The sequence below is a fragment of the Martes martes genome (genome assembly GCF_963455335.1).
Source record: "Martes martes genome assembly, chromosome: 11".
Lineage (NCBI taxonomy): Eukaryota > Metazoa > Chordata > Mammalia > Carnivora > Mustelidae > Martes > Martes martes.
Window position 1 is genome coordinate 57825487 of NC_137899.1, and position 12634 is coordinate 57838120.

Below are 12634 nucleotides of genomic sequence, written 5' to 3' on the forward strand. Positions count from 1 at the left end.
AACAGATTTATACAATGCAGAGGGAAGTTGAACGCATGAAAATAGCTATCATCTGGTAGCAAAAATAGATTTATGCCCATATTAATATCAAAGTTAAAGACATTCAAATAAATTATGCTAATACATTGGAACTATTACTCCTAACATCTTAAGAACAACAACTTTATTGCTCCTACTCACAACTAAAAGGTTGGAGAAAATTCTATGATAGCTTGAGGGCATAATATAACTCACTGAATATGTAGTAGGCCTACAGCAAGGTTCAATAGCCAAATAAAAACTTGATTCTTTTCTTTCAGGGTGGAGACTGTTTATAGCAGAACAAGACCACTCATCGTAAATCTGGAAAATAACAGATGAGGGACAGTCCTTGAAGCCCAAGCACGTGATTTACTGGAAGTAATTAAAAGGAGAATATAAGAAAAGCAGCAGCTCAAATGAAGTAAACATGAAGAGATTTTTTTTTTCTTTCTTTCTTTTTTTTTTAAGCTTGTGTATTTTTCTCTTCCAGAGTCCCATGGGAAGCACACAAAGACTGTGGGCTATTGGGGCACTCTAGCGACTTGATGGAGAACTGGACTGTTGTCCTAAAGTGAACTCGGCTGTTCAGTTAGTCCCGGAACCAGCCTGACTTCTGGGGGGTGAAGGGCCGGGAGAGCCACACTGGGATTCCGATGATTACATTTGACTCAGGGAAATATCGGCCTCTGCTCTGGGGCCTGCAGCCGAAGGGATCTGCTGTCAGGCCACACCGGAGGCTGCTGGACTCTTCCAGAAGGATCTCCTGCAGCTTGGGCTAATCGATAGTGGCCACAGGCACATCCGAAGTACAAGGTAGTCGACTGCCCAGAGTCCCATTTTCAAGAATACATATGTAATTCACCATCAATTTGGGATAGAATAATCAGGAAGAATATGGAGGTTAAAGCATGTATCTCAGATGGCACGGTGATCGCAATTATTGAATTGGGATTTTCAAAGTCCAGAAAGTTAAATTCTATCCCCATTATTCCCAAAGAACAACACATTTCTGTTTTTTTTGTCTTAAAAATAGAAAATGCCCTTGAGCTACCGATGAGATGGGAAGGTGCTATGGAGAAAAGGGACTGAAGGAGAAAAGAGACCATTTCCCCTTCAAGGTAGTTTTAAGACTTTAATAATAACAGGATGCATCACTAAGCTATTTAAATTTCAGAAACGCCTTTTATAGGGCTGGTACTACTGACCAGTAGCTTTTTAAATTTGCATATGGTTCTATATCATATTCTAATTTATCTCCACTTGCATCTCAAATAAAATGACTACCAAGGTGGTATTTGGTCCATTTATGCTTGTGATTCCAAAATAAAGCATAAGGTCAATTGAAATAGCAGGAAAATTAAAACATTTCCAGATACTGTATGACAAAGCTACAGCCATTCAGGCTGCCTGTCTTGCTTCTCTTGTAGTGGGTTTTTGTTTTGTTTTGGTCTTTTTTGAGACAGCTTCTGGAGGAGGCCTATTTAGTAGTCAGTATTGCTCAAAGTCTGCATTTTCCTTCATAATGTGAAAACTAGATTTGGTTTTCCCTTGAGTCTCCTTAAATCTACAGAACGCTTCTTCCTGTCTGTGAGGAGAATTTGGATACATGCTTGAAAAGAAAAGAACAAAGCACATATACCAAAGAATTGGATTGTGTCATCTAAACTGCTTAGAAATGGAAATGATATTCATATTGTATTCATCTTGATTTGCTAATATGGAAGGAACGAATGTAATATTTAATGAGCCATTTATTGTTTTTAAATGCTAATCACTTGCAGAGTCCAAAAGGCTCCTGACCCACTTTAAATAACTCCATTTTGAAAATGCAATGCTGTCCAACTACTTGTTTATTTGGTGTGACACTGGAAAAAATCATGCATTCTTTTTTCCCATCACTTATTCTACTTTACATTCACAGAATTCTACAGGCTCTGAAATTATTTAATTATCTGTAAGCGTTTTCTGGAGAAATCTTTTTACGACACCATTATACTTGATAGTCCATAGGATTGTTATGGACATTAGACTAAAAGGCTTAAAAATTAGGCTTTGGTTTTAATGTAATCTGGGCAGAAGTTGGCTTTGCTTTGATAACACACTTCAACTACTGCACAAATTGTATTATTGTACATTAAAGTAACATATTTGAAAAGACAGTTTCCCCTTTTAGTAGTTATAATCTGTATTATTCAAGACTGCTGCAAAACTCACAGAAGAGTAAAATGAGTGAGAAGAAAGTGTAGGAAAGAGGTAAGACAAAGCTTTATCAGAACACAACACAAAGAAGAACATCAATTCTCTACATTTGTCTATAAGGCAGATGGTCAAACTTTTTATACAAGATCTAAAATATGGTGTTATTAAGAGGTAGAAAATATCAAAACAGTATTAAGAAAAACACATTATTTAAAATAATCCGTTATTTTGCTAAACTTTTAGAAAGTCAAACTGTTGTGTGGAATGCACTGTGTGTTTTAGGATAAACTGGAACATTCCATACTCAACGGAGTTATGGTAAAGGGTGAGGAACCCAGGGATGGGGGTGGGAAGCAGAAAACATTTTAACTTGTCAAGAGTTCAGTTCTCACTAAGGAGAAATTTCCTATCATGTCTGTGGGATGCCACTATAGCATTTAATTAGTGGGAATGTCTCAGATTGATGACAATTTCTCTGCATAACAGGGTACAATTTTGCACAGAAGGCAATACACCTCTAGGGAGGGATGAGCTCAAATGCTTCCTCCTCTTCAGGAAGGCGCCATATCCGTTCGATATTAAAAACATACATTCCACTACTCTTGTACCATCCTCCCAACCACCAAAATGCAAATGCAAATATTCTTCGGACTCCAGCACCAGCGGAATTGTTTCCTACGAGCCATTCCAGAGCTGCTGGAGCCAAAGAGATCCGAGTCACCAAATTAAACTCGGATAGCTTATGCATGAGTGAGTAACCTTGGGTATTCATATTTCTTAATGCACCTGGATAAATTTTTGTCTCCAACACAATTTTATAAGGCATAAATTTAATTTGAATTTTCCTAACCTTTGGAAAATTAGTGTTAAAGCTTCTTTTTTAACCCACACATTAACATTCAATCTTGCATTTTTATTAAATAGTTTATATATAAAATGAAATATCAAGGTGTTCTACATTCATATAAACAATCGTGATAACATTTGAAGTTGTAAAGAAACCTACTGAAGAAAAGACATACTTAACTACTTACAATGCTAAGCTAAGCACAGGTGATCATTCTAGATAATTTCTTCTAAATACATAGACACAGGTTTGTGGCTTCAGAAAGCAAACGCAGGAGAAGTATAAGGGTGTATCATTCTTCTTTCCTTTTTCACCATAAGACAGGATGGTCCAGTTTGGAAAAACCGAGATCTTTTCTAAGTTCCAAATAGGTGCCATTGCTCACCCAGGAGTCATCACTGGATTTCCTGTGAAGGTAAAAGAATTTCTTGAAAGCTATAGAAAATATTGTCATATTGTCTCTTTCTCTTTCCCTCTCCCCATTCCCCCCTCTGCACCTCCCTCCCATACCACCCCCCGGTGGCCTGGCTGTCATTCTCATGTGCAGACAATATCCCTGACAGTCTCCTTTGGGGACTGTGAGGGACCAGGAAGCTTGGAAACCACTTTGTTACTCCTGACTTGCGCTTCTCAAACTTACAGGCTATGACAAATGGTGCTTCTGAGAGAAACATGGATAAGGGAAGAGTCTGTCGTGTGTAAAACACGGCTGGGATGACGGCCACCATCTTGGGTTTGACTGTGTAAAAGCTAGGAATCAGCCGGGTTGTTCACAGCAAGTTATAAGTTGACATTAAAAACAAAAGGAATTGGAAGACATAAGAGTCAGGAGAGTACAGCCTTGGTTCACTATTGTTTGACTAGATAATATATTAAATAGATAAAAATTCACAAGGTCCAAAGGGGTGGATAGCTAAGTCTTCTTTCTATTCCCATCTCCCAGACTCCTAGTCCTTTTTCTTCAGAGGCAACGTTCTTATAAGCTTCATTCTTTCAGAGCAATTTCATGCATGTCTGAGCATGCATGCATACCTGTGCACACTCCACCCCCTCCCATTTTTTACACAAAGACAGCCCTGCATGGCGTCCCACCCCTTGAGATTTTGACAGAACGATATCTACTGGAGATCATTTTCCATTGTCACAATCAGCAAGCTATAGCCCAAGGGCCACATCCCGCCTTCTGCCTATCTTTGTATTATTGTTTTTTTTTTTAATTGAAGTATAACTAACACACAATGTTTTATTAGTTTCAGGTATACAACATACTGAGTCAACAATTCTATACATGTCCTTTTATCAGTGGTCACCACTGTAAGTGTAGTCACCATCTGCCACCGTACATTATTACAATATTATTGACTATATTGCTTGTGCTGTTTTTCATCTCTGTGATTTATTTATACTTAGATCCCCTTTAATCTTAATCTCTTCTTACTGGAACACCACCATGCCCATTCACTTAACTATTGTCTATGGCTGCTTTTTGTGCTGTGCAGGGGGCTTGGGCAGTTACTACTATGACCCAAAACCTGAAGGGGCTCCTGGGTGGCTCAGTCATTAAGCATCTGCTTTTAGCTAGGGTCATGACCCCAGAGTCTTGTGATGGAGCCCCACATTGGGATGCCTGCTCAGCGGGAAGCCTGCTTCTCCCTCTCCCACTCCCCCTGCTTGTATTCCCTCTCTCCCCACTCGCTCGCTCTGTCAAATAAATAAAATCTTTAAGAAAAAAAAAAAAAAGACCTTACAGCCTGCAAAGCTAACAGTATTTACTATTTGTCTTTTATAGGAAACATCTGGTGACTCTGGCCATAAGGAATCCTGATTTCTTTTTAAACAGTTGCATGATATTCCGTTGTAGAAATGGACCACAATTTAACAGGTAGCTTACTGGTGAGCTTTTAGGAGGCTGTTTAAATCACTAGCTATCCCAGATATATGTTAATAATAATAAGGTAGACCTATAACAATATGTACTTTTGTATGCACATGAGTACAGTTACATTAAAAATTCCTGTAATTGGAACTGCTGTGTCAAAGAGTGCATGCATTTGTAACTTTGTCTGATATTTCCTATGTTTTAAGAAGCAAAAGGGGGGGGCACCTGGGTGGCTCAGTGGGTTAAAGCCTCTGCCTTCAGCTCAGGTCATGATTCCAGGGTCCTGGGATCGAGCCTGCTTCCTCCTCTCTCTCTGCCTGCCTCTCTGCCTACTTGTGATCGCTGTCTGTCAAATAAATAAATAAAATCTTAAAAAAAAAAAAAAGAAGCCAAAGGGGAGACTGCCTGCTTTCCTATGCTCTGGGGGACATAGATTTTTGTCACACTGGTTTCCCTCTTCTAATAAAAGGATGTGTCTAAACTGCTAGGCAGACACTTTACCGTGACACAGAGAAGCCCGGCTTGTCCCAGCTGTAGTTTCCACTTGGAATTCCCGCTGACGCTTTCCTTGTTGCCATGTGCCTCTCGGTCACCTCTGTGCTAGGAGAGTGCTATGACCACTATGGCTCAGGGTTCTTGCCCCCTCCCAGGCTCCTTATTTGCCACATCTGATACTCTGACACTTTCACAGCCTATCCAGAGGAAAAAGAGCCGTGGCCACGTTTCAGTCCTTTCCCGTTCCATTCTAGACAGTGGCCATCACAGCCTAGGTAAGGTTTTATATTTTACATTTAAATGTTAATTCATTTTCCACAGAGCTCCACAGCCTTTGTGATGTCACTTTTGATGCTTTCACAGTAGGTCGAATTAATGCCTCTCCCTCCCTAGGGAGACAGCTTAGTTACTCGCAAGTTTTAATGATCCTAAAAAACACGGCAGTAAACATCTTGATAAATACAGCTTTCCCTTGTTTAAAAATGATACTGGATGACTTATGAAAGAAAAAAGAGAACTGGCCTGCTTAAGGGTATGTGTGAATATCTATCAACTGGTCAGTAAGTCAACAGATCAGTCTGTTCATCTGTCCATTTATCTATCTCTTGCCTTTAAAAGAAATAGATTAAGGAGTCTTGTTTTTAAAATATTTAAATGCAACTGATGAATCATTGAACATTACATCAAAAACTAGTGATGTACTGTATGTTGGCTAATTGACTATAAACAAAATAATAAAGATAAATAAAATATATAAACAAAGTTCTGAATATTCTGGGATAAAACTCTGGCCAGTTGAATGATTTTCATTTGCTTGTAACCTGAGTTGGTGGAAATGATCAGAAGGGACCTGACAAAATCCACAATGACTCTATGGGTAAAAAAGCATTATATTTTGGGGATAAAACATTACTTGCTGCTATTTTGCTGTTTTGGAATACACACTTAATTACTTAATTGCTGCTGCTGCTGCGAGATTAGTAGCTAATTCCTATTGTCCATTAAAACATGACAACAACCAAAAAAAAACAAAAACAAAAAAAAAAACCACCACACCAAACAGACAAACAAACAAAACCAAACAGTAAAACCCAATCTGCTCTGAAAATAGGACTGGGGTGGAATGGGTAGGGCAAGCATCTGCTGCTTTTCTACATGGGCCTGGTTTGTTTGTTTATTTTTTTAATGAACAAACAAAAAGCCCCTATGACCGTACAGAGCCCTGGCGTGTAGGCAGGAGGGTTAGACCCCAGCCCAGGGCATCTCCCTGGGGCCTTCCGTAGAGCCCCTATGTTCCCCAGGCTTCTGTTTCTTCTCAGGTAATAAGAAAGAGGGGGTGAACAGCCGATGCTCTCTGATGCCCCTTCTAAATCCTGGAGTCTACTTTTAACAAGACCTTTCATGGCAAGTTATTTTCAAATGAAGAGTAAGTGTTCCAAATCCAAACTGAAGTGTTTTTGGAACTTCTGCAAACCGAGCATTAGACCACTTGCACGTTCCATGTTCCAGAGGAGAGGTTTTAGGCTTCTGGAGCAAGAAAGCCACCAAGAATGCTCACATTTGGGGAGGGGACACTCTTGTCCTCTTTCCTCCTATAGAAGCCTCCAGCGTCACCAGTCCCTGTGAGCCCAAGACCCCCGTGCTGGGCGCGCACACCTGAAAAACCGCGGCTGGTGCTCCACGCAGTTTTCTTCTAAGACCCGCCGCCTTTCTCGCTGCAGCTGTTCGATCCTCTGCTTTTGTATTTCAGCTTCTTCTATGTTCCCTTCCTCCAGGAACCTGGGGCAGTAAGGGGGGAAACAACGGAACGCAGGTTCCAGGATAACACTGGCATCGTGATTACTAGAATGATGGGTCCAAAACTGGAGATTCAACATGCTTCCCTACCCATGAGATCCCTCTCCAAGCCTAAAAGCAGTATTTTGCAGTAGTTAGGGAAGATATTCTTTGTGGAATTGGTGATACATACAAGGTTCAAAAAATTATATCTATAAAAAGGAACCTGTCCCTTTCGTCCCCGTCTCTCATCCCACCTCCTTCCTAACCACGCCCTTTCGTGGGAGCCTCAGAGCCCGTCAGACTGTTGAATCTCTGCTAGCTGGTAGGTTATGAATTCATATGTCAACATGTTTTTAAAAATATGCATTTCTTTCAGTGACACTGAGCATCTTTTCATATGTTTAAGAGAGAGCTGCATTTCCTATTTTGTGAACAGTTCATTTTCCTATGTCCATTTTTTTTAATGAGTTCATCTTGATTTCTGGAACCAATTCATTAAATGAGTTGTAAATACAGATTTCTGTTTGTCATTTAACTATTTAATTCTGGGTGTGTATATACATGTATATATGTATATATACACATATATAAAAATATAAAAAATATATACATGTGTATGTGTGTGTATATATGAGTGTGTGTATATATATATATACATTTTTTTTTACTTTGCCATAAGGAAGGATTTTTTTTCCCTTAAATAAAGTCAAATATATAATTTTTTTTTCCTTTCTGGGTCTTGAGTCTTAAGTAGGCCCAAGGATAGAGAGAGTAGTTTCCATTTTACAGAATAAGAAACTGAGACTAAGAAAGTTTACACAGCATATTGCCAGCAAACATAGGATCAGAAGTTAGATTTTTATGTGCCAAAATAACTGAAATCTGAGGGGTAAGGGGTCTGGGTGCTTCTCACTCTTCCAGATATACAGTAAGTTCTGTCTTGTTGTGTCCAATAGAACTCTTAAAAATTAACACGTGCTTGGAGATTTCAATCAATTGAAATAAGGTGCTACTGAGCAATGACCTGAGTCCCTTCCTTTCATGACCTGAGTGCTTCAAAGCCCCCTCGGCCTCTACTCCTGATGACATTCGTCTCTCTTGGGCGCCTCTGGTGGGGTGGGAGTTGTTAGTAAGACTTTTCCCAAGGAGTTTTACATCTCTGGGGATACAGATCTTCTATAAAGTGCTTACCTTTGGTCTGGTCTAAATCGAGTGTCAGTAGGTGGTAATAAAGACTTTGACAATGGATCCATTTCATTTAATTCCAGGGCAAACTGTGTGAAGCCATAATATTGCTCGTAGCCTTTTGGCATGGGATCTAAAAGAAAAAGAAATCATTCATCTCTAAGTTGCCTTTCATCTACATTACATTTTAATTCCTGCCTCTTTTTCATCCCAGACCAGCCATAATTTTTCTCTCTCAGCTCTAAATCCTGGCTAACAAACTGGTGGTGAATGTTCCCCTATAAATCTTTTTCTCTAGCAGTTTTCTTCTACCTACAAGGATAAGACCTCTTTTGTGTGGTCATATCGGGAATTTATGTAATGCCAGGAAGTTTTTATACTGTGTAAGCTATAAAAATAATTCTACAAAAGTAAACATGTTAAAAAGAACTCTGGGTCCATTTTTTCCTGACTAACAAGACTCTGATCCTGGAGAATCCATTTTTCATTTAAGAGATGTCAAATCCTCCTGGAACTCGCCTAGTTCCTAGAACAATGTTGAAGCCCTAGTGAGCGGCCAGTTATTCTCTTCTTCCACACCTGCCCTTCTGTCTGCCAACTCTCGTCCCTCTAAACCTTACACATTTCCATTTAAATCTAGTTCAGCAGAAGCCAGGAATAGACGTGGGATTACACCAGCAGAAATGCCTCCTGAGGCGAAGGGGACAGGGAATATGGGACCGAAGGCAGTAAGGCTGCTGGCCGGCTGGCATTCTACAGGATGGGACCCTCGCACTCTCCAGCCGCAAATGTGCATTATCATTCAAGTAAAGGGAAGAACACTCGAAGGTGATTCAGAGAACATCTGGGTGCCCTTCCCACCACAGGTCCAGACTACACAGGCCCAGGGACGAAGACTGCCTCCCCCTTTCAAAGGGCGGGGCTACCGCAGTACTTCTGACCTGCCTTGCTGCCACCACCCAGAGCCTTGGGGGCTTTGGGGGCCTCGGGAGCACAGCCACTGCCCCCATGCATCCAGAGGGTGGGGGATGGAGCCAAAAGTATCATCTGCTGTCTTAGGATCTAATGGCATTTTTCTTACTGGGTTTGGGACTTCCCTGGTAGCCATCGCCCCTTTCTTCTTTCCTATCTCTCCTTTTTGGAATGGGAATGTCTATCCTATGGGTGTCCTGTCATTATATGGAAGCACATTTTTGTTTCATGGGTTCAGAGCTGGAGAGGCTGGAGAATTAGACCTCAAGTCTCACCCGTACCTGATTTAAATAATATTTAGTCAGGAATTTGGATTTTAGACTTTTAGAGTTGATGCTGGAATGAGTTAAGATTTGGGGGGCTGTGAAGACGGAATATTTGACATGTAAGAAGAGTGAGGTTTGGGGGGGCCAGGGGCAGTGTCATGGACTGAATGTTTGTACCCTTTCAAAATTCATATGTCGAAGCCCTACCCCTTCGTATGGTTGTATTTGGAGAAGGAGCCTAAGAAAGTAATTAAGGTTAAATAAGGTCCAAAGGGTACAGCCCTGATCAGGCAGCCATCTGCAAGCCAAGAAGCAGCTCTCACCACAACCCAAATTTGCCAGCACCTTGATCTCTGATTTCCCAGCCTCTAGAACTGCAAGAAAACACATTTCTGTTGTTTAAACCACCTGATCTGTGGTGCTTGTTACAGCAAGTGTATATCCAAGTGTATTGCCCTAACTTGAATCCCGGCTAAACAACAAGCTAAAAATACCAAGTTTACATACTGGGTAAATCAAATGTAGGCTAATAAAGTCCACTCCTAGTCTTAGCAGGAGTTGCTCTCACATACAAATACAAATGCCTTCCATGCACTGTTCTGCAAACCCAGTTTTTCAAGCCTTGGGAGTCCTTTCTAATTTTAAGTCTAATTTTAAGTCTAATGTCCTGTGCATCCTAGTCATGAAAATAGTAGCAAAGCTTCCTACTGGGCCTTCACAAATCCAGCCCAGCCACCAGAGTAAAGACAGTGGTTCTTCTTGAAGATGGGCCAGAGACGCTCATGGCCAAGGCACAAACACAAAGTCAGTGAGCAACCACAACAAGTGTACAGCCCACACCCACCACGTGCTCTGTCCAGCCGCTGCTTTAACATCCCAGAGAAGAAGGTTGTTCTCATCTCTGAAACATACTTTAAGCAAAGGACAGTGAGTGCCTCTCTGAACTTCTAAAGGTAGGAAGGTGGCCCCTGGTGCCAATTCATGCCGGCTTCGTGGCCACCTCTGTGATGGTGGATGCTCTATATGGCTGCCATCCAGGGAAAGCGACACTGTAGGTTGCTCACCCTACAGTTATTTCCCTTTCTTACTTGCTAATGGGAAACTGATCTGTTCGTGTGGCACTGTGTTCTCCCTAGGGGGTGAATCTAAGCCCATCTGAATCTCTTCTGCCTTCCCAGTTGCCCTTGACTGGATGGGTTTGGACCCACTTCAGGCTGACAAAACTTAGTGACTCCTTTGCTGGGGAATCCTAGTAAAGGTTTCCTGAAAACAGAGAGGCTACAAGAGAAGATAGCTGTTTTGTTCTGGCTTCTCTCCTGCTTAGTGACCTGTCACACGGGGATATGATATTGAATCATGATAAACATTTTACACCCAGAGGGGACACATCACTGCCATATTGGGAGTAGAGGAATGTGTTGTCAGTGGTCTGTGCTTTTGACACAGGTAAGTGGCCTGCATAACCACTGTGGGGCCATCTAATCCCTTACTTGTTAGGTAATGGCACACATCCTAATGGTTTAAGTTACTCTTAGAATGTTTTTGTTTTGTTTTGTTTTATTTTGATCAGCCTAAAGCATACAAATGTTGGTATCTCAGAACAATAGTTTATAATATGGTCAACACTTGGAAATATACCTATCAGATTAGAAGATGGACAAAAGTTTTAAAATGCTTTGGGGGACATGTTATGAAGGTTTGGCTTCCCTAGCCCTCCCCATGCATGCTTCGAGGGCTCAGTATTTTCTAGAATTACAGGAGAGATCAGAAAGGCTAACGATATTGGGTGAATCTGGGAGACCCCTAACTTTTATAGAAGCCCCAGGTCACTCTTGTCTAGCAACTGCTTTCTCTTTACTCATTCTTACTCTACAATGACCTCTTGTACTTCACTGACACTCCTTCTCAGTGCCCAGGATAGGCACGGGAGTGATGTGCGTCGCCTGGAAGACTTCCTCCGAGAAAGTGACCGTGGATTAGCAATGGCTTCGTTCTGGGATTAAGAACCAGGACCTAGCAGGCCAATTGAGGTGTTGTTGGTAAGCATGAGGACGAGGTTGAGAAAGGACTGGGGAGGGAATGAAGGGCTGGTTGCCTGAACAGCTTTCAAAGCAGGTACAGGCTGGAGACTTGGGACGGCGGACATGGAGGCCAGCCTGTCTGCAGCAACTCTGCCCATGCCCCCCCACCACCCCGTGCCCAAGACTGATTAGCCGGGGTACTGACTTGCTCTCCAGACACACGCGGACGAGGACGATCCCCCACAGTAGATGCTTTCATGCCATTTCCCGAACAGCCGATGCACCACTTTTCCATCCTTGTCAAATACTGTGCCTTCAATCTCACGGGCGTTAGTGCTCCAGTATTTTGCCTAGGATTCCAATGAGAGTGGTCTATTTAGTACTTTGGAGTCAACTCATGTCAGATACTAAGAGAAAAAAAAAAAAAGAAGTCGGAGAAAAAAAGCATAGGGATGATTCTACATTGCATATAATTTGCTAGCTCTGGGTTCCGGCTTTTTAAAAGAATCATACTTTTAATTACTTAATAAAAATTAACATCTAAGCCTTTATTTATAGTTTGTGACGCAACAGTCGACATTGTGAGAGATACAGGTTTTCTCTTCTCCTTTTGCTACACACAACGTCAGAAGGAAAGGCTCAGGGCTCACACATTAGACAAGTAATACAGTTGGCTCCTAAGCCTGCTTGTCTGGAGAAGCTGTTCCATGGATGTCACCATGGCTCTATTACAATTTAAGACAAAATTAACTCATTAAACTAGATTTATTCATCCAATCCACTGGAACATGATGCGACCCAGATTTCCCCTGTGGCTCAGTCCTGATCTGAGAGCAGCTCCTTCCGGCTCAGCCTTGCGGGTTTCATACAGTACCGCAAGCTGGCCAGCAGAGGGGGGTCTAACTCCCTAGAGTTGACTTTCCCCCCAAATCTCCCAGTTACCTGCCCTAAAAAATCCCCAGGAAAGAAC

General features: G+C 41.5%; 1 protein-coding gene across 1 annotated transcript in view; it reads right to left on the reverse strand.

Annotated features, from left to right (window-relative positions):
- Positions 1–487: 487 nt before the first annotated feature.
- OSBPL3 (oxysterol binding protein like 3) overlaps positions 488–12634 on the reverse strand; it is a 177123-nt gene continuing 164976 nt past the window's right edge. The window contains exons 20-23 of the mRNA XM_080818509.1: positions 11870–12014; positions 8412–8538; positions 7098–7220; positions 488–3474 (exon numbers count right to left, since the gene is read on the reverse strand). Of these exons, the coding sequence (XP_080674635.1) occupies positions 3378–3474; positions 7098–7220; positions 8412–8538; positions 11870–12014 (492 nt within the window). The 3' untranslated portion in view covers positions 488–3377. The remainder of the gene's footprint in view (positions 3475–7097; positions 7221–8411; positions 8539–11869; positions 12015–12634) is intronic.